Raw genomic sequence first — 26,973 nt, 5'->3', positions numbered from 1 at the left:
GGCCATCATCGGGGCATGTCTGTCCCCTGGCCGCTTACCCCCAGCCGGACCAAGGGAACCGTGGCCTGCCTGGCGGAGGCCCTCCTCTGGGTCGGCGGGAGCGTGGCTGTGTCCCCGCAGTGGCAGCTTGGCCCACTAGGTAAGGGGGCTGGCCTGTCTGGTTGGTCGTCTGGGGCGGGGACTGGTCTGCTCCTCCCTGCCAGAGCCCTGCCCGAGCCCTGCCCAGCACCAGGGTCACTGGAGTTAGGAGGGTGGGGCCGCTCCTCGGAGTGTGAAAAGCTTGGGAGCTCCCACCACCCCCCATCCAAACCTGTAACCTCCCAACCCCTCGGTTTCCCTCTGAGGGTCTTGGGGCTCTGACAGCATCCCCCGGTCTGCCTCTCTGAGCCCCCCACCTTGGGGTCTGGAGGCTGAACCCCAGGCAGGCAGTGGGGAAGGAAGGGGTGGGGGAGTCAGGGGCAAGGAGGGGCCGAGGGCATGGTCCTGGTGGATGTGCTGGCTGGACACTCTCTAAGGGGGTCCCTGGTACTTTGGGGTCAGTGGCACCTTCAGCCCCAGTGGGGCGAGGCCAGCATGCTGTTCAGACACGTCGGCCCTAAGAGGCTGACAGAGTGGGTGCCCTTGATTGTGGTGAGACTCAGGGCGGGGGATGGGACAGTAGAGTCTGTCCCAGTGGGGCTGGCCTGTGGAGAGCCCAATCCAGGTTGGTCCGTTCCACCAGGTCTCTGTCCAGCTGGGGGAGTGGGGCCTGGCCCAGTTGTTCTAGGCCCCTGGACCGTCCCTGTCCTCACCCCCAGCCTCCTCCCTTCACCTGCTACTATGTCCCCGTGGCCACACCATCCCCTCACCTCCTGGTGTCTCAGCGGAGCCCACTGCCTTCTGCACCCATCCCCACTGGGTGCCCCTGCTCCTCCCCCCCCCCCGCCCCCTCCCCCCGCAGTCCACCATGCCTGCAGCTCAAGAACAGAGGTTGGCTTCCTCTGAGAAGTTCCCACTGCTTGGTCCTTGGGGCTGGCACTGCCACAGGTCTCCACACCACCTGAGGGTCCCTCATCAGGGGACCTTGTAGGTTAATGACTTGGTGCTTCCCCAGAGGGCACCTCCTGGTTCTGGGCCTTCTGTAAACAGCTGTGAAGGGCCCAAGGAGGGCTGGGATGGTCCTCTCCCCAGGACTTCAGGAGCCTGGTACCTCTCCAGCCCTGGGGCCACTGTCCTGGCCAGTATCCCCTCCCCTGGGACATGGGAGATGTTTGGGCTGCAGACAGAGGCTGAATGGATGGAGGAAGGAGGGTTGAGGGGGAGGCAGTTAGGTCCTGTGAGGAAGGTGAGGACTCAGTACCTCCTGGGACCTGTGCTGTTGGGTGCACCCTTGGCTTCATGGACCTGGCTGGGCAGAGCTGGTCCGAACTCTGTGTGGGCTCTGGCTACTGAGCAGGGTCCCAGATTGAATCTGTGACCTGGGCCAGCACCTGGGGTCACAGGCAGCCCTGAAGGGGTCTGAGTTTGGTGCCCTGATGGGTTGGGGGTGGCCTCTGCACCCTGTGAGCACTTGGGGGTGCACCTGAGGCTGCAGTGATCAAGGGGCTGCTGCAGCACTCACCGGTGCTCTGTCTGTCCGTCTGTGTCGGTCTGTCTGTGTGGCGGCTCGGTGGGCCTCCAGTGGAACGATGTATGAGTGCCATGCAGGCGGGGACGCAGATGCTGAAGCTCCGGGGCAGCTCCAAGGGCCTGGTCCGCTTCTACTTCCTGGACGAGCATCGCTCCTGCATCCGCTGGCGGCCCTCACGCAAGAATGAGAAGGCCAAGAGTGAGTTGGCTGGTCCCGGGGGGGTGACAGGAGACCCTCCTCATGCAAGAATGAGAAGGCCAAGAATGAGTGGGACAGTCCTGGGGCAGGAGACCCTCCCAGAGCAGCCACTGGGCCGTGGGAGGGGCAGCAAGACCCTGAACCCTGAAAGTCCCCAGGCCTGAAACATGGGCTCAGCTGGCCTTGGAGAGCCGCAGTGGCCTCTGGATGCAGTCAGGGAGGGAGGGCCCTGGCCTGCTGTCCACCTAGTAGATCCTCTGGGGCTCCGTGGAGACTGGGTGGCACCCATGCCCAGCCCTGCGCCGGGTGCTGGGAGGGGCTAAGAGGCAAAAAGACCTTTAGTCTGGCCCTCTGGGCACTCTGAGGACAGGACCCGGTGCCCAGTGCTGGCCCAGGCAGCTTGGGGTGTGAGCAGCCGGCAGGGGCATGGAGGCTGCAGGGCTGCCTGGATGGGTCAGGAGGGTAATGAGCTGTGAGGATTTGTGCAGGGACCTTGCTGGGGGTCCTGGTAGTCAGGGAGGGACACGTGAGCCCTTGCAGGTGACAGAGGAGACTTTGCTGCCCCTCCTCTGGCTCTGGCAGCTGGAGACATGCAGATGTGCCAGGGCAGGGCCTGAGCCCAGTGGTTGCTACGGGAGCTGCTGCCACCATGGGGCCCAGGAGAGACGCACTGTGGAGCCCCCTAGCAGGGTGTCTTGGAGGAAGGGGCTGGGACTGCTCTGGGCCCTGGGGAGGTGGAGTCACCATGAGCCGTGCAGGCAGCAGCCCCGACGCTCCATCGGGAGGCGCTGTTTCGGCGCTGGGCTTGCCGTGGGAATTTAGCCCACGTGACTCTGGTCTTTGGGTGTGAGGTCGTGACACCACCTGATGGTAGGATAACTTCATGTCATGCTGAGTGACGAGAAGGACACCAGATGGCAAATAGAGGGGAGAGGTGGATAGGGTCATGGTGGCCCCTCTGGGGAGGGGGGGGTAGGTTGAGGCCAGCAGGCTTAGGATGGGGGAGACCAGCTGACTCTGGCCTTGGAGGGGTCCTTGGGAGAGAGGAATGGGGTGAGAGGCAGCTATTTCCTGACTGTCAGCATCCCCTAATCTGGGGGCCCTGAACCCTTGCCTCCTTGCCAAAGACATGTGAGCCACAGGGAGCTGGATGGAGAAGCAGGCAGGACAGGCCCCCTCCAGGCAGGGGGTGCAGGGGAAACAGGAGCCCCTGGGGAGGGGGCAGTGAGGGCAGAGGACAGAGGAGTGAGGCCACCCTTCACAGTGTAAGTTGGGGAGGCCCACCATTACTGCACCAGACAGGGTAATGCCCAGAGTGGTGCTGACCCCGCCTCTGGGAGCAGGCACCGGGCGCTGGGTGTAGAGGCAACAGGGGCCAGGCAGAGCATGTGATGCTAGGGGTCCCTGGCTGTGCCAATTTCAGGGCACCTGCTCCCAGAGGGGCTGCTACCTGTGCCCCGTTATCTGTGAAAGGACCCTGCTGGGTGCACAGGAACAGACCCTAAGGATGACCTCTGAGCTCATCTCTTCCTGAGGATTCAGTCTCTGAACACAGGCTCCACGGAGCTCCAGGCACTGTGGCCAGTAATGAAATTCTTCCTTCAGCCTGATCTGGCGCATGCCAAGCGGGACCCCACCGTCCCTGGCTCCCACCTGCTGGCGCTAGAGTTTATCACAGAGATCGCCACAGGCTCTCGGCCGTGCTGGCCAGCAATTGCCTTCCCAGGATGAGAGGCAACTGGCCGGAGCTTGACAAATGGAATTGGCTTGTCTGGTTCTCCTCATTCCAGACACAGAGGACAGACCCAGGGTGCCTGCCCAGGAGAAGGCGGCCCTTCTCTTGGGGAGGATGGACCTCTTTCATGGCCAGAGGGAAGGTGGGCAGACCCCAGGGTCAGAGCGGAGAGGGAAGAGGCAAGCTCACCAGCCCCAGCATATCTGTGATATTTCCTTCTCCCCAGGGGTGGGAAAGATTTCCCTGATGCTGGGAAAGATTGAGGGCAGGAGAAGAGGGCAGCAGAGGATGAGACGGCTGGATGATATCATTGACTCAGTGGACATGAGTTAGAGCAAACTCCAGGAGATAGTGAAGGACAAGGAAGCCTGGGGTGCTGCAGTTCATGGGGTTGCAAAGAATCAGACACGACCAAGCGACAGAACAGCAACACCCCAAGGGCCCCTTGAAATGCCCCCTCCCCTAGCCTCAGACAGGAGGGAAATCCTGGGGAGGGCTGTGACCCTGCTGCACTCCTCTGCCTCTGCAGTCTCCATCGACTCCATCCAGGAGGTAAGCGAGGGGCGGCAGTCTGAGATCTTCCAGCGCTACCCTGACGGCAGCTTCGACCCCAACTGCTGCTTCAGCATCTACCATGGCAGCCACCGGGAGTCGCTGGACCTGGTCTCACCCAGCGGCGACGAGGCGCGCACTTGGGTCACGGGCCTGCGCTACCTCATGGCCGGCATCAGCGACGAGGACAGCCTGGCCCGCCGCCAGCGCACCCGGGACCAATATCCTTGTGTGTGGCGGGCGGGAGGGCCCCAGGACGCACCCTCGCTGTCCACCTCGGTGGGCTCCCCACCCCAGCTGGCTCATGTATTTGGGGAAAGGGTCACTGGGATGGGGTCCTTCACACCTTCCTGCCTGGGAATGGAAGGGGAGGGGAGGTATGGCTGGCCCTGCTGGACCCACGTTGGTCCCTAACTTGGCCCCAAAGTGGCTGAAGCAGACATTTGACGAAGCCGACAAGAATGGGGATGGCAGCCTGAGCATTGGCGAGGTTCTGCAGCTGCTGCACAAGCTGAACGTGAACCTGCCCAGGCAGAGGGTGAAGCAGATGTTCAAGGTAAGCCCAGACCCAGGTGTGTGTTGGGAGCAGCCCCACCCTGTCCGAGCTGCAGAGGGTGCTGGGCAGTGCCGTCTGAGCTGAAGCAAATAGCAAGGCAGCAGCTGGTCTAGACCTTTGCGGGGGCGGTCAGTCAGATACCCCAAGTTGCCTCTGGCTGTGCCGGTTCCCTGCAGCAGCTCCCAGGGCCTCCCCTGGCCGATGGACTGGGCACATGGCAGGTGCCTGGCCGGAAAAGGAAACCACTCACAGGGCCTGTACCCTCATCCCACCCTACCCCACGACTCCCCAGCCCCGATGGGGGGCAGAAGCCCTGCCTTGCAGGCAGCAGCACTGGTCACCCACTGCCTCCCCTGTGGTCCGCTGCCACTGATGTTAGCAGTTATGAAAATGCATCCTCAGCTGAGCGGCTGCCTTTATTGTCTGTAATGAGTTTCTTTCTTTCCGGAACCCCTGCTGGGATTGGGGAGGAAGGCGGGTGGTGTCAGCGGGTCCTGGTTCTGGGTGGGGCTGGGCCAGCAAAGCCTGCCCTCATTCAGGACTCGCTGTCTCACTGCTGCTGGGGAAAGGGTTCTGTGAGCTTGAATGAGGCGCCATGCCCCAGCACACATGCACACATGCACACGCACACACACAAACATACAGAGAGAGACACACACATGTGCGTACACATGCATGTACACATGCACACAGAGAGACACATGTGCACGCACAAACACACATGCACGCACACAGCCAGCTGCCCCTCCAGGCGCAAGCCCTGGCAGCTCCCTCCTGGGCTCCTGTGATGGGCAGGAGGTCATGCTCGGCTGGAGTGAGGGGAGCTGGCCAGCTCAGAGTGTGTGGGTCTGTGTAAATAGCAGGGGTGGGAGGGGGGCATGGTGAGCTGGATGATCTCAGATGCTGGCTGAGGACTGGGGATCTCACATGGCCCATCCTGAAGGCCCAGTGGGGACAGAGCCTGCCTGGGCAGTGAGGAACTGGCAGGTGGCTCAGGCTTGCAGAGCCGTACTCCCACCTCATTCTCTGCCTGCTCTGCCTCTGGGAGCAGCTCGGGGATCAGCAGTCCCTTCCAGAACATGAGGCTGTGCCAGGGGCCAGGCAACAGGGCTCAGATCAGCCTCGGAGACAGGACAAAAGATGAGTGCACCTCATGGAGTGGGCACAGGCTTCTGGCACCTTAAGATCAAGTCCTGGCTTGAAAATGCCCCCGCTGGGAGCTCCAGGGAGCCCACACCCCTGGCCCCTCTGGGCTCAAGAGGGTCGCACGCAGAGCTCCCTGAGCAGCCCCAGGCCAGGTGGTGTCTGGGCACTGTCTAGACCATTTCGAGAAGGACCTGGAGATGGACCAGCAAGAGAAAAGGACTGGCGAGGATCTTGAGAGTCCAATGGGGGCTGTCACCAGGAATGCTGACCTCAGACCCTGGGCAGCTCTGCCCCCAGTGGCTGTTGTCCCGTGTCCCCTGAGCACCTGGGCCTCCTGGCCCATCTGCATGGGGCTCTACATGGGCACTCAGGGATCCAGGGAAAGAGGGCTGACCTCCAGCCAGGCAGAGCCACTCTGATAATTAACATCAATTTTATTGTCGAGAAATCTCAATGTTGTTTCTATTGCCTGGAACTGCCCTAATCAAAGGATAGATCTGTGTGGTGGGTAAAGAGAGGTCTGAGCATAATTTCGTCTAAAATAACAGTGGAATGTGGGTGAGGCTGGTGTGGCCCCTGGGCCTCCTGCATGATGAGCACCCTGGGTGGCTCCAGGCCTGGCTCAGCAGCGTGGCTCCGGCCAGTGTGTGCTTTCAGCCACGGTGGTTTCCTTTCGTGGAGAGGAGAGTGGCTGTGGGACCACGTTGGAAGCAATTCCTTGGGCTGAGGGGTCGGGGCTATCCCTTTGGGTCCAGAGGGCCTCATCATCCCAAAGGGTTTTCAGTCATGCCTTGGGCATGCTGTCCAGCTCAGAGCCCACAGGGAGGCCAGATGACCCTGTGGGTGGACACTCAGCATATGGGCATCTCTGCCAGCTCCAGCCTCGGCCCCAGGAAGGGCTCCCAGCCCAGCTCTGTCCCCTAGAGGCCCTTAACTTGCAGGGCGTGTCCGCCAGCTCTGAGATGCAGGGCCGCCCTCAAACAGCAAACACGGGGTCCTCACTGGCATCTGCTTGCCTCAGCACAGGTGACTCTGGGCTGGGTCCTGTTCCAGCCATGGCATGGGCACCCCACCTAGGTGACTGGTTCTGGAGGGAAACAGGATAGCTGGGCGCCCACCTTGGTGTCAGGCCACAGGGTCAGGAGAGGCAGGGCCAGACTTCCCGAGAGCCCCACTCTCTCTGGGCTCGGGGACTTGGGTGTGGCTGTGGCCCCCTGGCTTGTGGGTGATTCTCCTGATTCCGAGGGGCCTTTTTGCAGCTGTCCCAGATGGTGTGGCCACAGGAGGAAAGATCTGCGCGCAGGGCTGGCGAGCACTGCTGTCCATGGTGCTGAAACTGGTGTCTGTTTTTTGCCAGGCAGTCACCTCCCCCACCCCATCCCCACCCCCACCCCCACCCCCACCCCCACCCCAGCCGACAGGCCAAGGACCCAACCTCAGCACTCAGGGCCTGACTGCCCCGTAGCACCTCTGGCATGCTCTGGGCAGCCTAGACTTCGTTACTGAGTGCCTTCCCTGAGTCTGCCCCTGGCCTTCCACTCTTGGTGTCCCCAGAATCTGACATCTCAGTGCATGCTTCCTGAGCTAGTGGATTCATGAAGGAGCCTATGGTCTCATTAGCAGCCCAGTGGGCTTGCCTGGGGCTGGGGTTCCTGTGGGTATTGTGTGAGCTGTTCGCTGAGAAAAGTGAGGACAGTGGCTGAGATCAGGGGCCTGTCATCTCTGCTGAAGAGACGCTGATAGAGGCTGAAGTTGGGGATTTCTGCATGCCTGGTGGCCCTGTGCCTTTCTGATCGATGGACGACCAACTGTGATTACAGATCTCAGCCCAGTATGGGCACTGGGTGGATATTGTTGGCTGAAGGTGGGGGGACATTGTCGGGTTCAGGTGCAGGTTGACTTTGGAAGGCTAGGAGAGGAGCAAGTAGGGTGAGATCTGTGTTAATGGATCACGTGGTGGCTTCTTGGGGGGAGAGGCAGAGTAAGGATGCTGCTGTAGGGCTTGGGGAGCATGATGAGCCCTCCATGAGCCTGTGATACAGGCAGTGACGTTGAGAGGGGGAAAGGTGATTCTTGACTCAGGGTTGCCTGAGGAGTGGGGGGCTTGAAGGCCCCCTCTCAGTCGAGGCCCAGGATGAGACATGAGGGGATGAAGAGACATTGCGTTACAGGAGGCGGACACGGATGACCACCAGGGGACACTAGGCTTTGAGGAGTTCTGTGCCTTCTACAAGATGATGTCCACACGCCGGGACCTCTACCTGCTCATGCTCACCTACAGCAACCACAAGGACCACCTGGACGCCACTGACCTGCTGCGCTTCCTGGAGGTGGAGCAGAAGGTGAGGGCCCCCCAGCAGGAGCCAGGCTCCTGGTCGAGGTGGCCTCCCCTCAGCCTCCCAGGGCATTTGAGACTGTCCACAGTGTGGGAGAGGAGTGGGCACCAGCCTGGCATTTGAGGCCATATACTGGACTGGCCCAGGCTCTCATTGGCCACCCTGCCACCAAGCAGGTGGGGAAGGAGGACAGCTCAGCTCTGACCGTGCCCCAGTCCAGAGCTTGACCACAGCCCCGATTTTAGCATCGAGCATTTCCTGGCCTAGGTTCCGTGGCCCAGCCTTCCCACCTGGGCTCACCCACCCAGGGTTCTGCGCCCATTGCCAACTCACTCAAACATTTGTCCAGCAGACATGTGGGTGCCTGTGGGGGCCAGCCAAGTATGCCTGCCCACTGTCCTAGACCCCAGGCAGCTCCATCCCTCCAAAAGGCATTGCCTAACTAAAGCTCAGGGTCCAGAAACTCAGGGGTCTGGGTGGAGGCCAGGTGCTCCCCGCTCTGGTGGACAGAGGCTGGAAGTCCGTGGAAGGGGAGGGGAAGGTCAGCATCCTCTGAGGAGACAGCACTCACCAAGGGAGTGGGGAATAGGGGTGCTCAGACACAGACTGCATAAGCACTGCCCCCAGGCTGGTGGGAGAAAGCCATGGGGATCAAGGTCCAGGCCTGTAACTTCCTGGGACTCTTGCAGAGCCACTTTTGGGGTAACCTTCAGGCACCAGCTGCCTTGCCCTTCTGGGGTCAGACTCCCTGGTCCCAGGACTTCTCAGGGCCCTCATCCCACCTGCCTCACGTGCAGTGTCAGCTCATGGTGATGGGCTGGGGGTGACCACCACTGGGAAGGGCTGGGGGCTGGATATTGGGAACCAGGAATGGCTGTGGACTCATCCTGGGTCTGGGTGGTGTTCACCTTGGACCTTTTGCCAGTGTCCTGACCCAGGGAGCTGCCCCCGCACTGTGCTCCTGGGTCCCCTCCCCCCAACTGCCATCACACGGTTTGCTGAGGCCTCCCTCCTGCCTTGCTGATGGGGACATTGGGGTTCGCCCAGGCAGGAGAGGTGGGTACCAGGCTGGCTGTGGGCAGTGTTGGCATGAAGCTGGGGGGCAACTGTCCCAACAGCTGGCATACCTGGGGGTGGAGGAAGGGAATGGGACCCAGTGTGGGAAGGGCAGCAGTGACCCCTTTCTCCCTGACCTTTGCCCTAAGCTTTCCACAACTCTCCCTACAGTCTGGGGTCCAAATCAGCTGGGTGGTTTGGCCTCCTGGGTCTGCAGCTGCTCCAAGCTCTGATCCCATCTGTCTACTCCACTATCCATACCTGCCCCAGATTCCTGGGGGTGTCCAGGAAGCCCTACTGGTGGGCCTGTCTCCAAGAGCTGGGGGTTCCTTGGGGCTGCACTGTGGGGCCCTAAGAATCGCTCAGCCTCTAACATGGGGCCACCTGGGCTTGGCTGTTGTGTGCAACTTTCTTGAGAGGGACTTGGGCAGATGGCAGGAGGGGCCAGGTGAGCCCCCTCCGCTCCTCCAAGATGGGACAATGTCCTGGCCCTCCTGCACCTTCTCATACCAGGCCTCACTCCTGCTAGCCCACCCTGAGATCCCCAGCATGGTGTCAGTGGGGGATGGCCCAGCTGATGAGGCCAAAGACCCTCCCCCTGGCAGGGATCCTTAGCCAGTGCCAGCTCTTCCAAAGCCAGGGGACCCTCTATCTTCTGCTGGCCATTGAGTCCCAAGTCTTGTGACACTAGGGGTGGCCAGTGAGCCCCCCAGTGGGGGGAGCACACTACGAGGAGCAGAGTCTCAGCCCCGCCATGTTGGCCCCTGGGCGATGCAGCGGTCAGAGGTGGGGTGGGAAGGTTGGCTGTGGTGGAGGAGGACGAGGGGCTGCCTGAGGCCAGCTTGGTCTCAAGCCCCTGCTCTGGCCTAGATGACGGGCGTGACCCTTGAGAGCTGTCGCGACATCATCGAGCAGTTTGAACCTTGCCCAGAGAACAAGAGTAAAGGGGCAATGGGCATTGACGGTGAGTGGGTGCCACCCTGGCCCAGCTGTGCTGCCAGTGGGGTGCCAAGGGGGCCACATGCCATGAGGGTGGGTTGTCTCGAGCTGAGCCCAGTGCGGGACTGGCACACGGGGCTGAACCCCTCGCTGCCCCTCCACCCATGCTGCTCCCCACAGGCTTCACCAACTACACACGGAGCCCTGCCGGCGACATCTTCAACCCGGAGCACCGCTGCGTGCACCAGGATATGACGCAGCCGCTGAGCCACTACTTCATCACCTCGTCTCACAACACCTACCTCGCGGGCGACCAGCTCACGTCCCAGTCGAGGGCGGACATGTACGCCCGGGTCCTGCAGGCCGGCTGCCGCTGTGTGGAGGGTGAGCGCTGGGCTCCGGGGCCCTGCACCCCCGCTCGGCCCTGGGGCCCTTTCCAAGGAGCCCTGTGTCTGGCAGGGGCTGGCATAGGTCTCTCTTGGTGTTAACTGTGGAGCAAGAAGACTGCCTCCAGTTAGAGCCCATGGGCTGTGGGTCCCTGGGCCTGGTGGTCCAGTCCCTGGGACCCACTGAGGTCTGCCTGCCTGCAGTGGACTGCTGGGACGGGCCTGATGGGGAGCCCATCGTGCACCATGGCTACACGCTGACCTCCAAGATCCTCTTCAAAGACGTCATTGAAACCATCAATAAGTACGCCTTCATCAAGAATGAGTGAGTGACTGGGACTGAGGGGCTGGCCCTGGGAGGGTAGGTGGGGAAAGGAATCAAGGGGTTCTTCCTGCCCCTCCCCCCACATCCTTTCTGGGGAGCAGTGGTTGTAGTGGCCGAGAGGCTGGTTTCGGGCTTTCTTGTTGAGGATGAGAGGCAGGGAAGGGGTGGAGGAGGGGAGAGGCGGTGGGTGCAATAGCAGCACGGACTGGGAGGGGCGTGTGTGTCAGCAACCCCACCCCCACACACTCGGTGGTGACACCAGGTGTCAGACGCCTCCCACAGTGGCTCTGGCACTCACTGTCCTTAAGAAGCTACTCTGTGTCCAGACTCACTTTGCTGTCACTCAGCTGTGGCTATAGACACTATTGAACAAAATCCAGTTTAGTTTCTGAAAATAGAAGACTGCCTCCCCACACTGTTAGTTACCCCAAATCAGTGAAGTTCGCAGGCGAGGGAAGAGCTAATTGAATGACGAGGAGAAGGAGACTGACTTAAGAACTAGAAACAGAGGGGTTCCTCTGGGAAGACCTGGCCCAGGCTCTGTCTCGGAAGGGGGTGGGCATGGGGGCCCTCTGCAGGACAGCCTGGCCTCTGGAACTGCAGGTGCGGGGGCATCCTGGGCAGTGGGACTGGGACACACAGGTCTCCTGAATCTGCCAAAGAGCCAGGGGCCTGCTGGGGTCTCAGGATGGGGCTCACACCTCCCATGCCAGCATCATGTTTACAGGCACTTGGTTCTCGCCTGAGAACTGAGGCGAGAAGCACCATTGTCCCAGGTACTGCCTCCCTGCATCACAGGATTCCCCCATCTCTTGTTCTAGTTTGTGACTTCTAGGTTGGGGTCACTTACATTTTCTAAAAGGATTATGTTGCCTTTTGACAAAAATCCAAGTAACTGTGCACATGACTGAAAAGAATAAATCAAACAGCTGAAGAGCCTATTACAAAAATGTCCACACTGCTCTCCTTACCTGTACCACACAGGTCATATCTGTGCCAGGCTGTATCTCCCTCCTTACTGGGCCAACCCTGGGCCCCAGGGCCACACACTGGACAGTGTCTCCAGGATCTTGGTGGTTGGGAATCTTTCTCACAGTCTGTCCATTGCTCCACATTGCATCTCAGTTCAGTCTACATCATTTTTTGACCCCATTTTATGACTTGCTTGAATGTTTCCTTTTGTTTTCCCTGGAGTTTCTAATTGCCTTTGATTTTTTTTTCTTATGGGGAGAAGTACATGCCTCCTTTACCCACCCTCAAGGTCTCCTGGTTCATTCCTCCACACTCAGTTGCTTTAAAAATTTTTTTAATTTATTTGTTTTTGGTTGTGCTGAGTGGATTCTCTTATTGCAGTGGACAGGCTCCAGGGCACTCAGGCTTCAGTAGTTGTGGCTTGTGGGCTTGGTTGCCCCAAGGCGTGTGGAATCTTCCCAGACCAGAGATTGAACCCATATCCTCTGCATTGGCAGGTGGATTTTTAACCGCTGGGCCACAGGGAAAAGTCCTCACCCTCCTAGAGTGGCTGGCAGACACATCTCTCCTGGGCTCCTGTGAAGAGCCCCCCTCCTCATGCAATGTTGCAGGTGACCTGCGGTCCTACGTGGTGGGACCTGGCCTTCCCCCAGCCTCATCCTGCTCCTTCCATCTTGGGGCCACAGGTACCCAGTGATCCTGTCCATCGAGAACCACTGCAGTGTCGTCCAGCAGAAGAAGATGGCCCAGTATCTGACCGACATTCTTGGGGACAAGCTGGACCTGTCATCAGTGAGCAGCGAAGATGCCACCACGCTGCCCTCTCCCCAGGTGCTCAAGGGCAAGATCCTGGTGAAGGTGAGACCCTGCCTGCCCTTCCCAGCACCTGCATCCTGCTGAGCCTCTGACCTCCGACCTCTGACGTAGGGTCAGGGCAGGACAGGGCCCTGCTTCAGACTAGCTGGGGTTCCACACCATCTGTGATAGATTTGAGGGGTCAGGACAAGACCTGCCCCTGCCCTGGCCTCCATCTCCCCAGGGAAGTCCATCAACCTGGGGCCCTCAGCATGCACACCAGGGCATGTCCTTCCGGTGATGCTGCTGCAGGGCTGGCCCTGCCCCTGGCCTGAGAGCCACAAGCAAGCTTGGGAAAGGCTCCCCGCCTTACCTGCTGCTCCTGTGGGAACTGGCCTCCTAGCACTTCCCGCAGGGCCCCTCTCATGGCCTACCTGCTCCCCCAGGGCAAGAAGCTCCCAGCCAACATCAGCGAGGATGCTGAGGAGGGCGAGGTGTCTGATGAGGACAGCGCAGATGAGATCGATGAGGACTGCAAGCTCCTCAACGGGGATGTGAGTGAGGAGGGGGGACCTTCTTCCCAGATGGGGAAGCCACAGCCCTGAAGGGCCAGCTCATGGCCTAATTGTGGGATGGAGGCAGCAGGGACAGAGGGGCATGGGGCAGCTTCAGGGTAAGTTGCACAGCTGCCAGGTTGCTGGGCATGCAGTTGGCCTGGGCCACAGGGGTCCCCCCTGCCCAGCCACCCCCCCACAGGATACAAACCCTGAGTTCCCAGTGAGCGACTATCACCTCTTTTCCCAGCATCGTGAGACTGGGGCAGTGCTGAGAGGCTGAGGAGTCAGCACCAGCCTCAAGCAGCAGAGGAGTGGGCCATGGGGAGGTGGCCACGGGGAGGTGAGGGGTCCTCTAATTAGCATCCTCCCTTTTCTGGGCACTGCTGAGGTATTATTTCTCCCTGAGGGGCCATCGGATGAGAAAGCAATTGTGCAGAGCTCTTGGCCCTTCTGGCTAATTGTTTTAGAAAGCCCCGAGGCAGTGGATTCTTCCCGCTCTGGGTGGGCCTGTGCATTTCCCTGCCTGGCCCGAGGCAACGGTAAACCCTACATCTGCACTGGCCCCCTTGCACCCACTGTACCCTGGGTGTTGGGGTGCCCAGATACCCTGCCACACTGGGGCTGCTCCCCACCCCCATTCATATCCTCCAGACACAAGGTGGCTGGTGGTCAGTTCCTGATCTTGAGCTGCCCTGAGCGCATAGTGGCAGCTAGGCGCCCGTGACTTGTCTGTGGGTCCCACGGCAGCGTGGTGCAGCTGAAGGAGGCGGGCATTGGAATCAGACTGGCCTGGGCCTGCTGGCACTGTCTGGGGCCCCAGGACAAACTGCACACCTACTGTGCACCCCAGGGGGAGCAGGAGGGGTGAGGACCAGCACCGTGATGCAGGAGTGAGCCTGTGGTCAGTGCTAAGTGTGAGAGGAGAGGGGGGGTGGCACTGGCCCTGCCGAGACCCCGCATGCTGTCCACACTGCCGCCGGAGGCGAGGGACGGAGGCCAGTGATTGGCTGCCTCTCGCAGGCCTCCACCAACCGCAAACGTGTGGAAAACATTGCCAAGAGGAAACTGGATTCCCTAATGAAGGAGTCCAAGATTCGGGACTGTGAGGACCCCAGTGACTTCACCGTGTCCACGCTGCCCCCACCTGGCAAACTTGGGCACAAGGCAGAGGCCAAAAAGGTGAGAGCCCTGAGGCCATGAGGGGGGTTGCCTACAGCTGGCACGTCAGGTCTCCGCACACCCACACACACACCCCTACATCCACCTGCACACTCATACCTGCACACACACACCCATGCGCACACACACTGCCCCTGGGGCATATATCCACCCTGGCTCCTCCAGGAGCTCACACCTGGCTCTTCCGAGTCTCACCTCTAGAGACCTGCAGCCGTCAGTGTCACAAGGCGGATGGCCACAGTGGGGCCGCCCCATTGGTATGGATGATGGTTTGTCCATAGAGGTCTGTGGGCAGCTCCTCTAGCCCCCACCCTCCCCACCTGGGGGCAGGAGTGGATGGCAGCCCCCTAGGCACTTCCAGCCCCTCCTAGAAGAGGACTTGGGCACGGCCTCGGGGGTCTGGTGGTGATTGGGAGGAGCTCAGAGCCCGGTGAGTCCTAGCAGCTGTCCAGCTGCCCTCTGCCTGGAGGCCCCCAGCCTCAAAGGGAAGTGTGGCTGAGCTCTGGGAAGTACCTTCACAGGGAGAACAGTGTGGGGTCTGTCAGGGCAGATGTAAAGCCTGGGGGCCAGGCTGGGCTGGCCAGGACCAGCGGCTGTGGGGCCGTCTGGAGGGACTGGTCGACACTGGAGGAGGGTCACATCAGCAGAGTGGCCTGGGGGGATCTCCATGGGGGCTGTGATGGGCAGGGTGGCTGGCCTAGGGCTATGAGGGTGCCAGGTGGTCCTGCAGACCCCATTTTGCAAGACAAGACACATCTGGCTCTGTGTGCTGGTGGGAGGGGCTGATGTGGCCCTGCTGCCCACATCCCCCACCGCCAAGGATGGAGAGGGGTGCTGTCTCCCTGCCAAGCTGGGGTGCCAGGGGAGGGGGTGGTGACAGGGGATTCTGGCCCTGGCTGCAGCACTTCTTCAGGATGCTGGGCTAGCCTGCACCTCTCTGCTCTGTACCTAGATTCAGGGGGACTGCTGTGCTGGGTGACCACGGGGTTTCAGGCGAGGGTTAACGAGCCAAGAAGCGTGTCAGCCTTGAGGGCTGCAAACACCGTGAACACAGATTCCCATGCCTCTGCCAGTTCATGGGTTTCCTGAGAGCCTCCATTACCCAGGGTCTGTGGCTTGGGCTTTGCACCAGTGCCCCTCCATGTAGCCTACCAACCGGTGGGAGACAGGACTCCCTGGAAGGTGGAGGAGGGGACTGGGGTCAAGAGAGCAGCGGAGTTGGTTGGGGGGTGACTCCCGGGAGCTGCCAGGTGCCCCCTCTCTAGCACGTGAGCAGAGAAGGCATCCAGGGGGATGGGCCTGTGGCTGTCTGTGCCCCCTTTTTGCTGGGCTTGAGGGCCTCCTATCCCTTGCTCTAGCTCCAGGCTTCCTGCCTGGTGACCAGAATCCAGACCTGAAGGGCTCCACTCATCTGCTTGGTGAGGCCAGCGGACTGAGGGGGGAGCATGTGCAGGGGCGCCCCCAGGGGTGTGTGTACAAGCTCATACGCAGAGTGTGTACGTCTTGCTGAAACCCCTCCCTGACAGGGAATGTCGCTGCAAAACCAGCTCCTGCCGTGGTGTGGTAGGCACACCCTGAACAAAGCTGGGAGAGTTGTGGGGGCATCTGTGGAAGGGGCTGGGGGGGCAGCTGGTGGTGGCTGCAGTGAGTGGCCTCAGGGACACAGGCACAAGCTTCCAGCCACTCCAGGAGTGTAACTGAGCTTCAGCATGGGCTTCCCTAGATGTCTCAGCAGGTAAAGAATCCACCCGCAATGCAGGAGACCTGGGTTTGATCCCTGGGTTGGGAAGATCCCCTGGAGAAGGGAATGGCTACCCACTCCGGTATTCTGGCCTGGAGAATTCCATGGACTGTATAGTCCATATTGTTGCAAAGAGTCAGACATGACAGAATGCCTTTCACTTTCATGGATGACAGCTTTGGGCTTCAATGACAGAGGATAGAGGTGGACAGGCCACAATGTTGCCAGGACTGGGCCCCCCCGGTGAAGGGGGCAGGGACCGGGAGGGGAGCTGCTCATACGTGTTCTGTAAATGGTGCTGAGGAGGCTTGGTCCTGTGGCTTCAGGAGACTCACTGCAGCCCCAAGTGCAAGAAGTGGACGGCCACAGCCCTGGGGACTGTCTAAAGAGGTAACACCTCTGCAGCTGTGAGAAGCAGGTCAGGGCTCCTGAGCTTGGGATCCTCGAACGAGGATTACATAAGCAGGCACTCCACGGAATATTCCAGACACACTGATGGTATTCATTATGCAATCACCATCCATGGAGAAGAACTGGGCACTTAGTGAGTTTGGAGTGGGACATTGTGGGGAGCTGATTCATCCAGGCCCCTGCTTCTGGCAACCGCCTCTGTGTACCCTATGTGGGTGGGGACTGTGCCTCCTGAGGGCCTGGGGCAGCAGCCAGCCCAAGGCCCAGCTACCCTCTTCCTCCAGGCCCCTCTCAGCTTCTCCTGTTCCAGGAAGGAGCCACTGGGAGGAGCTGCCTGCCCATGCCCCTCGGCCTGGTCTGAGGCTGGGCTCACTCAGCCCCCTGTCTGTCTCTGCTTCCAGTTCGAGGAGGACGTGGAGATCGGGGAGGAGGCCGGAACCAGCCGTCGGAACAGCCGACTCCTCGTGGGCAGCTTCTCCAAGCGCAAGGTCTGCCCGGCTCCCAGGCAGGGAGCCTGCCCCTATGTCCCCCAGCCAGAGGTGGGGTGGGGGCTTCTCCAGCCCTGAGGGTCCCTGGGATTCCTGGCTGCCTTCTTGGGCTACAGGTGCCAGGTGTGGAGTCTTGGTCAGGGCTGGATGGAGCAGGTGTCTCGATGGCTCTCCCTTGGTCAACAGTGGCCAATACCCAGAGCTCAGGTCCTCCAGGGCCTAGGTTGAGCAGGGCACTGCAGAGGAGGGGCAGGCCCAGCTGCAGCGTGGGCGCCAGGACCCCAGGTCAGCAGGTCCTTCCTTCCCCAAGCCTGAGGCTCCACCCATCTTGACTCTGCCCTCCTTCTGCACAGAAAAAGAGCAGCAAGCTGAAGAAGGCGGCCAGTGTGGAGGAGGGGGACGAGGACCTGGACTCCCAAGGCAGCCAGAGCCGGGGGTCAGTGCCCACCTCCATCCTTGGCCCTTGAAGAGATGGCTACGTCGAATGTGCTGAGGCTGTTGTTCTGGCAAAAGCAGGCATCAGATGCGCAGGCTCAGAGGCAGCATGGAGGCCCAAGGCAGCGACCCCAGGGTGCAGGGCCGGCAGCTCCCTGTGCTCCTTTCCTTAGGATTGTTCAGGGTTGGTGCTCTTGCAGGGGTTCAGCACCTGCCCCCGCCCCCAGCGTCACCTCTCAGTGCATCCATGTATGACCTGAGCCCTGGAATACACAGGCACAGTGGGCGCCTGATGGACGCTCGCCAGAGCTTCAAGGGGAGGAGTGCGACCCAGGTCCTGACCCCAACAACCCCCTCCTGCAGGGCCGCTAGGCAGAAGAAGACTATGAAGCTGTCTCGGGCCCTCTCAGACCTGGTCAAGTACACCAAGTCTGTGGGCACCCACGACGTGGAGATGGAGGGTGAGGGGTCGCTACAGGTGGGGCTCTGGGAGGGGCGGGGGCCATTGGGATGAGGGCAAGGCCCTGGGGTCCCTCCGGGACGCGGCCATTGGGGCGGGGCCGTGGAGGGGGTGGGGTCATTGAGGGGCCCGGGAGGGGCGGGGGCCTGGAGGTGGGCGGTGCCACGGAGGGGCCGGGTCATTGGGAAGGAGTCCAGTGGGGGTGCTCCCAGACCCGGTGCCCTGAAGATACCTGTTCGGCCCACAGTGGTGTCCAGCTGGCAGGTGTCCTCCTTCAGCGAGACCAAGGCTCAGCAGATCTTGCAGCAGAAGCCGGCGCAGTACTTACGCTTCAACCAGCACCAGCTCTCACGTATCTACCCCTCCTCCTACCGCGTGGACTCCAGCAACTACAACCCGCAGCCCTTCTGGAACGCCGGCTGCCAGATGGGTGGGTGCCTGGACCCTGGGGCGGCAGAGGATGCTGGGCAGCGAGGGAGATGTGGCCGGGTACTCCACAGTTGCTCCGCTTAGCTCTCTTGCCCCTGACCTGGGAGAATCTTGAAGGTATCCAGTCACACTCACTAGGATGGCACTGGTGGGGGTCGCGGGGGTGGGGGCCTTAGGACCCCAGGGTAAGGTGGCAAAAGACCCAGTCTGGCCAAGCTCTGCTGTGCAGGGGCCGCTGTGCAGGCTCTAGGAAAGTCCTGCCGGATCGCAGGGCCCTGGTTGTGCCCAGTGTGACCCTAGCAGACTTGGGCTCACTGGCAGTGCAGAGGTGGGACGCGTGCACCCCGCACTGACCCTGCGTCCTTCCTGGCAGTCGCCCTGAACTACCAGTCAGAGGGGCGGATGCTGCAGCTGAACCGGGCCAAGTTCAGCGCCAACGGCAGCTGTGGCTACGTGCTCAAGCCTCAGTGCATGTGCCAGGGTAAGGACACAGCCCCGGAACCCCCACCCTGCTGGGATCTGGAGCCCCTCCCCAGCTTGCCCCTACATGAGGGTCCCCGGGTGAGGCGCCCTGGAGCAAGGTTGGCTGGGCACTGGCTGCTCCTTCTCAGACCCTCGGCTTCTCCTGTGTGTGCTGAAAGTAACCTGTGGATCTTTTCCTGCTGTCACCCTGGACCCTATCACCGGGCACCCAGTCACCCATCCAGAGGCAATGTGGCCTCGCATCCACACTGAGCCCCTGTGGTTCACCCATGGAGGAAACGAGCTGGGCGTCCATCACGGGGTGGTCACAGAGGTGACCGGCCCCTCGGCACCCCTGCACTGGAGCGCTGCCTCCCCTCCCCCTCCTGCACCTGGGACTCCGTCCAGTTGACTGGGGAGAGGTGGGAGTGGGTGCCTTGGGGCTGCCCCAGAGAGCCGGTGGAGGGCTCACCCTGCCTGCTGATCCTCTTACCCTGGCCCCCCCCAGGCATCTTCAACCCTAACTCTGAGGATCCCCTGCCTGGGCAGCTCAAGAAGCAGCTGGTGCTGCGGATCATCAGTGGTCAGCAGCTGCCCAAGCCACGGGACTCGATGCTGGGGGACAGAGGGGAGGTAGGCAGGAGGGCCTGGGCAGGTGGGAGGGCCTGGCTGTCGGCCTGGCCCGTGGTGCTACTCTGCCCTGTGTACCAGATCATCGACCCCTTCGTGGAGGTGGAGGTCATCGGGCTCCCGGTGGACTGTAACAAGGAGCAGACCCGAGTGGTGGATGACAACGGTGAGCATGTGGGGGGGGTGGGGGTGCAGGAGGGGTGTGGGCACCCAGAGGCCAGTCTTTGCCCCTAGGCCCCATCACAGCTCCTGTGCTGGTGATGCTGGTCTGACCAGGTAAGGAAGGTCAAGGGCTGCAGCCTGTAACTCACATAACTGCCCAGGCTGCCCTTCGGTGGGGAGCCCAGTGACAGCCACCTGGCCTTCCAGCATTGCTTCTCTGTGCCAGCAGCCAGCCCAGGAGAAGCTGCTGGGGGAGGGTGTGGGCCCAGGTGGCCTCTGGGTTGGAGCTGTGATGGGGACAGCCTGCCTGAGAGGTGGGGATGGGACAGAGGTGACAGACACCTCCTCCTGGTGGCCTCCAGGATTCAACCCCATGTGGGAGGAGACCCTGGTGTTCACGGTGCACATGCCCGAGATAGCGCTAGTGCGATTCCTCGTCTGGGACCACGACCCCATTGGGCGTGACTTCATCGGCCAAAGGACGCTGGCCTTCAGCAGCATGATGCCAGGTGCGCAGGGGGCCAGTGAGGGTGGGGGAGGGCAGAGCCTGGGGCCAGTGCCCCTATTGTGAGTCCCCTGAGGGCCAGCAGAGGCCTCTAGGAGGGGGCGAGTTGGCTCCTGCCTAGCCTGGGCCTGGGGACACCGAGAGCGCTGAGGAGGAGAGTTCAAGGCCACAGCACTGTGTGGCTGGATGGGGGAGGGGAGCTCTAACCTCAGCTCCCAGAGGAGGAAAAGATCCTTGCAGCTGAGGCAGTCCTGGGAGGCTTCCTGAAAGAAGCAGAGTCCCCAGGACCCGGCCTGTGGGTTGTAATCAGGGCCTTGGGACCTTTAAGTAGAGTGTGAGGCTGGGGTGAGCATGCCTCCTGCTGTTTCAGGCTATCGGCACGTGTACCTGGAGGGGATGGAAGAGGCCTCTATTTTTGTCCATGTGGCCGTCAGTGACATCAGTGGTAAGGTGAGTGCCACCTACAAGGTCACTTGTCGTAAGGGGCATACCAGCCCCACCCTACCCCCTCCATCCCTGTGCCTGGTGGATATCTTGATGGGCCTGTGTCTCCAACCAGGAAGGGGTTGGCGGGGCTCCCGATGCACCTCCGCCAGCCCTACCTCCGAGACACACATGGTCCTTCCCAGGCACCCCTGGTCCCTCCTATCTCCCCTGAGTCCCCCTCTACTGCTTGGGGCCCCTGGTTCTCTGTCCGTCCTTGAAGACGTCTGCCTGGCTTTGCCCCCTGTCTTCCCCTCACCCCAGCACATTTACCCCAGGAGAGGGTCTGCTCCCACTTCCCCAGTGTGCAGAGCCCAGGGGTCCCCGGTTCTGTGTCCGGGGTCCAGCGGGGCTGTACGAGGTGGTCTGTCAGGCACACACGGGGGTCCGAGCGTCTCCCAGAACTGACCGTCTCTCTCCTGCCTCGCTCCTCGGCCCCGGGTGCTGGCGGGGGCCCCGCAGGCCTCGCAGCTCCGTCGTGCACCCCTGGTCGCCCTGTCTGTCCTGTGTCTCCGTCTCCTCGCTGCACGCCTGCTGTCGGTGTCTCACGGCCTCACTCTGTCTCTTTGGTCTTGCAGTGGGCTTCTGTGTGTCCAAAGTCTACTTTTAGAAGCACAGCTCTGTTAGGAGCTCGAAGGTACCCCAGCGCGGGGGCAGGGTGGCCTGCCCGCCCCCACCTGCATGCTCAGGCCACCCCGTTAGCATCTGTGATTCCTGATAGCATTTTGCAGACTGTCAGCTCATGTGATGTGGGTTGGGATGTGGTTCTGGGACCCCTGGGCCATCCTCAGGCACAGAGCAGCATTTACGAGGTAGGTCCAGGACTTCAGCCAGGCCTCCCGTGTGTCTGCCCCAAGGTCCGGCCCATCTCTTCCTGCCCCTCCCTAGGTCCTCTAGCTGCTGGCCCTCCTGGCGCCTGTGCTCTTCCCTCCCCCTCCTTCTGTGTGCACCGACCTCCCCCCGCACCGCCCCCCACCAACTGCCTGCGTGCCCCTGTGATCTCTCCGTGCCTCGATGCCCCGTGCTGGGGGCGGGGAGGAGGGGAGAGGCCCCAGGGACCAGGAGCTCTGAGCTTGAATTCTGGACCTTCCTCTAAATGACTTTCTCACCAACTCTGACCAAATTGCTCTGGATTTGGGATCTTGAATCAGGCAGCTGATTCAAGTGCTGGCCACTAACACCTCCACCCTGAAGTGCCCTGTGTCGTGGGCACCGTGACTGTTTGCAGGGTCTCTGCATGCGAGGACCCAGTCGGCCTCTCTGGTGTTGACTGAGACACTTGCCGGCTGGTCCTGGGGACCCTGGCTGCCCTCCCCAGGCAGGGAGGCTACGGGGAGAGGCCTTGCAGGGACTTCCTGGGCTCGGCTACCCAGGAAGGCCCTGGGCCAGCATTGGTTCAGGGGGCACCAAACGAGTGTGGGCCTGCTCCTGAGGCCCCGTGACCAGAGAGCAGGCTAAGGCTGGAAGCATGGCCTGGTAGGATCCCGGAAAGGCCTCCTGGAAGAGGCAGCACCTCCAGGCAGTGGGCCGGGCAGGGGACTGGGCGAGAGCACGGGGCTGCACCTGGCTGTGCTTGCTGCCTCGGCCACAATGCTTGGGGTGGGTGAACGGGACTGGGGCTGCTCCATTGGGTTCTCACTCCGCTGCACTCTCTGCACCAGCCCTGTGCCAGCCTGCCCTCAGAGCTGGGGGCCAAGGGCTGGAGGGGTGCAATGTGCAGTGGGCACAAGGCTGGAGCCCAGGTCTCTGCTTAGGAGACCCTCCAGCCCTTCCTGGGACACTTGCCCTGAGACCTGCCAGCGCCCCTCCGCCAGCGCCCACTCACTCCACCCTGTGCAGGCTGGGTTGAGGCCACAGATGCAGCCACTGCTGACCCTGGTAGAGACGCCCTTGAGATCCTCCTCCTTAGGCTCGGCCCCGAGTGGTGCCCCAAAACGAGCTGGTCCCTCGGGCTGCACCCTGTGGAGCTCAGCTGGATGGGGCTGGGCAGTCTCCAGCCCCCAGTGTCCGGCTCTCCCCTATGTGTCTCCTTCTCTTGCAGGTCAAGCAGGCTCTGGGCCTAAAAGGCCTGTTCCTCCGAGGCCCAAAGCCCGGCTCCCTGGACAGTCATGCTGCTGGGCGGCCCCTGCCCCGGCCCTCCGTTAGCCAGCGGCTCCTGCGGCGCACAGCCAGTGCCCCGACCAAGAGTCAGAAGCCAGGCCACAAGACCTTCCCAGAGCTGGTCCTGGGCCTGCAGGACACGGGCTCTGAGGGGGAGGCTGGCAATGTGGCACCTTCCAGCCCTGGCCCCACCCCGGAGGCCCCAACCTGGGAGGAGCCAGGCAGCCGCAGCCCCCGAGGTAAGGCGCCGGCAGAGAGGAGTCCAGAGCAGGAGCGGCCCCCGCGGGTGCCCGCAGGCCCCGGGCCTGCCGGGATGGCTGCCACCTGCATGAAGTGTGTGGTGGGCTCCTGTGCCGGTGAGGATACCGAGGGCCTGCGCAGGGGGCAGCTGCCCAGCCCGGGGCCAGAGGGTGGGCACTCGGCCATCAGCCAGCAGCCCCGTGCCTGGGAGGACTCGCTGGGGGCTCCCCACGCTGCCCCTGGGAGAAGCAGAGGGGCCCCCAAGGGCTCCAGGGCCTGGCAGCCTGGGCCGGGCGGCAGCGGCTCCGTGTCCTCGGACTCCAGCAGCCCGGGCAGCCCCGAGGGGGCCACCCGCTGTCCCGAGGGTGCCCGCAGGCAGGCTGGGGCCCTGCAGAGGGAGATGAACGCCTTGTTCATTCAAAAGCTGGAGGAGATTAGAAGTAAATCCCCCGTGTTCTCCACCGGTAAGACCGGATGCTCCTCGGCAGCGTCCCCGTGCTGGCCCCGCCCCGTCCCGCATGGCCTGGCCAGCGTCCCGCTGTGCTTCCATGTCCAGAACTGTGGCCTTCGTGTGCTCTCTGTGCTCCATCAGCTGGTCCCATGGGCCCCGCTGCCCCCAGCTCCCTGTGTGCCTACGATGTGCCCTGTGGGCCTGACACCTCTGAGGTTGGGAAGTGACCCCAGGGTGGGGACTGGGGAGTCTGAGCTGGGCCCTGCTTGCCAAGACCTGGAGGCCCAAGCACGGCCTCTGGAGACTAGCTCCAGTGCCAGGCCCAGCCTCCCTCCTTGGCCTGACTGCCGGGACCCGGGGGCAGTTTCCAGGCCTTTCTCCTGCCTCTCCCCAGCCCTGGCCTGCACTGCAGTCCTCTGGGAAGACTGGCCTGGGCTCCTGGAAGGGGCTCGGAGCCTTGACACCAGGGCTTCAGCTTGCAAAATATGAGGGGAGAAGATTGCAGGTGACCCTCAGCCCCGGGGATGGGGACACGTGTGAGCAGCTCTGCTTTGGACCTTCCCCTTGCCCCTGCCCTCAGGGGTGGTCATGACAGACCTGTTTGTGGCCCCTGGTCACAGGGAGCGGACCCAACCTGGGGAGGGTGTGCTAGAAGCTGAGCCTCCCTCCTGCATGTGCCCAACCTCCCCTCCTGTGTCCATGGCCAGCCCCACACCTGCTGACCACCCTGTTCTCCTTTCTGTCCCCACGCTGCCTCCCTAGTTAGGAACTGAGAGCAGCTGAGTGCCAGGTAACAGGGCCCGGCCCCAGTGTGCCCTGCTGCCCTGGCCTTGGGAGGCCCCTGACTATGGGCATAGAACCCAGTTCCTTCCCCAGCAGCAGTAGAACCAGAGGGTGGGCTGGAGGGAGGCGGGGGGGGGGGGGCAGCTGTATGCACGTGGAGGGGCCTGAGTGTGGGCATCCTGTGGGCATGCAGCTCCGGGCCACCCCCAACACAGGCCTCTCCCTCTCCCCCACAGAGCCCCGCCCCTTCTCCATGCAGAGGTCGGTCTCCTCGCTGTGCAGCCTGGAAACCATTGCCGAGGAGCCAGCCCTGGGTCCCGGGCCCCTACTGCCAGGGGCAACTCCCCCCAGCCATGCCCCTGGAGGGCCCCAGTGCTCTGCAGGGCCCGGCGCCCACTCGGCGAGCCCCTCAAGGGTGGCTCTGGAAGCTCCCAGGCCCTTCCAGCTCCAGACAGGGAGCCAAGCGAGTGCTGAGCCAGCCCCGGGAAGCAGGCAGTGGGCATGCAGCACTGGGGGCCCTGCTGGGGCCTGCAAAGGGGCCCCCAGCGGCCATATAGAAGGCAAGGGCCACCCCCGGGCTCTGGGCCACGTGCCCAGAAGGGCCAAGAGCGAGGGGCAGGTGCCCTTGGAGTCTCTGGGTGGACAGTGGCCCCTGGCCAGGCCCTGCCCCGCCGTGTCGTTGGACGCCACTGGCGGGGACCGGCTATGGCAGCGGTTGGAGCCAGGCAGCCACCGCGGCAGCATGTCCTCATCCTCCAGCCTGTCATCCAGTGACACAGTCATCGAGCTCGCCCTGCCGGGCCTGGGCCTGGGGCTGGGCTGCGACAGCCTCCCAGGGACCCTGGCAGGACGTCTGCCCCTGCGGCCCTGCTTGGCCCCAGTTGCCTGCCTGGACCCACCTGCTGTGACCAAGAGCAAATCCAACCCCAACCTGCGGACTGCCGGCCAGCTGCCTGTGGGGCTGGATGGGCTGCAGCCCCTGCCCCTGGCCCTGGGGCCACCCTGGCGCCGCCTCCACCTGGCAGGCCTCCCAGACTGCACTGTGGCTGCCAAGTCTAAGAGCCTCGGGGACCTGACTGCGGACGACTTCGCTCCCCGCATGGAAAGCCTGAGCTGTGGCCTGGGCCTGGCTGGAGAGAGGCCGGCCAGGCGGAGGGCACGGCCGGATGCCCTGACGGAGCAGCTGCGCTGGCTCACGGGGTTCCAGCAGGCTGGGGACATCACGTCGCCTACCAGCCTGGGCCCCACTGGGGAGGGGGTGGCGGGCGCCCCGGGCTTCCTGCGGCGCTCCTCCTCCCGCAGCCAGAGCCGTGTGCGCGCCATCGCCAGCCGGGCTCGCCAAGCTCAGGAGCGGCAGCAGAGGCTGCGGGGTCCACAGGGGCCCCCGGAGGAGGAGCGGGGCACCCCTGAGGGTGCCTGCTCTGTGGGCCAAGAGGGTTGTGGGGATGTGCTGGCCCCTTCCAAGGGCGCCACCCACCAGCCCTTAGGTGCTGCCGCCACCGGCCTTCTGCTCAGATTCTGACCAGCCCGGGTGCCCACCGGCAAACCCCCACTGCAGTCCGGGCCTTGGCAGGCCAGTGTTTGCTCAGGATGGGAGGCTGCCCGCCTGTCCCTGGTGTAGCTGTGCCCTTTAGCCCCCGCCCCTCCTCCCTGGGAGGAAGGAACCCCTGTCCCAGGACCAGGTAAAGGTTCCATGACCTTTTAAGATTTACGTACATATAGAGGGATATTTAAATTTTTTAGAGACAAAAGCTTCTACAATATGAAAATGGTGCCGTGTCCCCACTGTTCCCAGACTCAGCCGTGTGGCGTGTGCGGGCACGCGTCTGCCCGGTCCTGCTGTGCCAGGCCTGGTGTGCTTGTCAGGCGCCCAGGGTGACCAGAGCATGGCCGTCCCCACAGACTGCTGGCTGGCTCTGCACAAACCCTGCTCTGTACAGGACGTTTTATACGCTTGTAAACTCCTGAACATAGCTCCAATAAACACATCCGTGCTTGCCCATGTGGGCTCCTGGCTCACTCCCTCTCTGGCCACATACCCAGTGTTCCTGTTCCCTTACCCCTGTCCATGGATAGTTTGCCTGGACTTTGCCCAGGGCCAGGGCCACAACCCCAACTACCCTGTAGCCTGCCCCCTCACCCAAGCCCTGCTTGTCCTCTCGGGGGCAGACGCTGGCTCTGCCGGGGACCCGGGACTGAGGCCCCCAGAGAAGTTCTGAGCACACGCTTCCAGGACTGCCCCTCCCTGGAGAAGCTGGGGAGCTAGCAGGGTCCTAAGGACGTCTGTCCACTCTTCCTGCTGAGAATCTGGCTGGCACAGGAGCCAGCTGAGGTGTTAGGGGCCACTCCAAGCCCCTCTGCAAGGGACAGTGCTCCTGGGGTACTGAGGCGGCCCCGCCCAGGCTCAGCTTCAGGAGGCCACGGGCCCACACCAGGACCAGCTCTGTGGTCTGGGCTGAGGCCCTGGAGGCCATGAGTGCCAGGAACAGTGTCTGAAAGGCTGGGTGCTGGTGGGTGTGGATGACCTAGGGTGGGTGTTCTCTTGCCATGTCCCTCCGTAGGCCCCAAGAACCTGTGCTGGTCACTTGCCCATATTCAGCAAAGGCCTGGGGGTGGGCAGCTGTACTGGCTCCACTTTCCTCCCCCCAGGCCCCACCAGGCCCCTGGGGAACTGGCAAGGCTGCCTCCATCCTCTGGTTGGTCAGAGGGACTCAGCCTGTGGAGCTGGAGCCCAGTCTCGGGAGGCAGGGGGCTCCAAGGCAGGGCATCTGGGCTCCCAGGGTCTCTGGAACAGTGGTGGTGTGGACATGAGGGACATAGCCTGGGCAATCTGTGGGGCTTGTTCAGCCCCA

The 26,973-nt window shown here is 62.4% G+C and overlaps 1 protein-coding gene across 1 annotated transcript; it reads left to right on the top strand.

Annotated features, from left to right (window-relative positions):
* PLCH2 (phospholipase C eta 2) lies at nucleotides 1-26,123 on the top strand. The gene is made up of 22 exons (XM_060396144.1): nucleotides 1-139; nucleotides 1,661-1,807; nucleotides 4,072-4,325; nucleotides 4,522-4,650; nucleotides 7,968-8,138; nucleotides 10,059-10,152; nucleotides 10,308-10,511; nucleotides 10,718-10,838; nucleotides 12,497-12,668; nucleotides 13,052-13,159; nucleotides 14,183-14,341; nucleotides 16,895-16,981; nucleotides 17,335-17,417; nucleotides 17,780-17,877; nucleotides 18,124-18,306; nucleotides 18,679-18,786; nucleotides 19,276-19,400; nucleotides 19,479-19,563; nucleotides 19,922-20,068; nucleotides 20,435-20,514; nucleotides 22,589-22,886; nucleotides 24,358-26,123. The coding sequence occupies exons 1-22, from the start codon at nucleotides 16-18 to the stop codon at nucleotides 25,641-25,643; spliced, it is 4,263 nt and encodes a 1,420-aa protein (XP_060252127.1). The 5' UTR covers nucleotides 1-15; the 3' UTR covers nucleotides 25,644-26,123.
* The last annotated feature ends 850 nt before the right edge of the window (nucleotides 26,124-26,973 follow it).

This window comes from Ovis aries, chromosome 12, assembly GCF_016772045.2.
Source record: "Ovis aries strain OAR_USU_Benz2616 breed Rambouillet chromosome 12, ARS-UI_Ramb_v3.0, whole genome shotgun sequence".
Classification (NCBI taxonomy): domain Eukaryota; kingdom Metazoa; phylum Chordata; class Mammalia; order Artiodactyla; family Bovidae; genus Ovis; species Ovis aries.
This window is presented reverse-complemented; position numbering and strand designations above follow the sequence as displayed.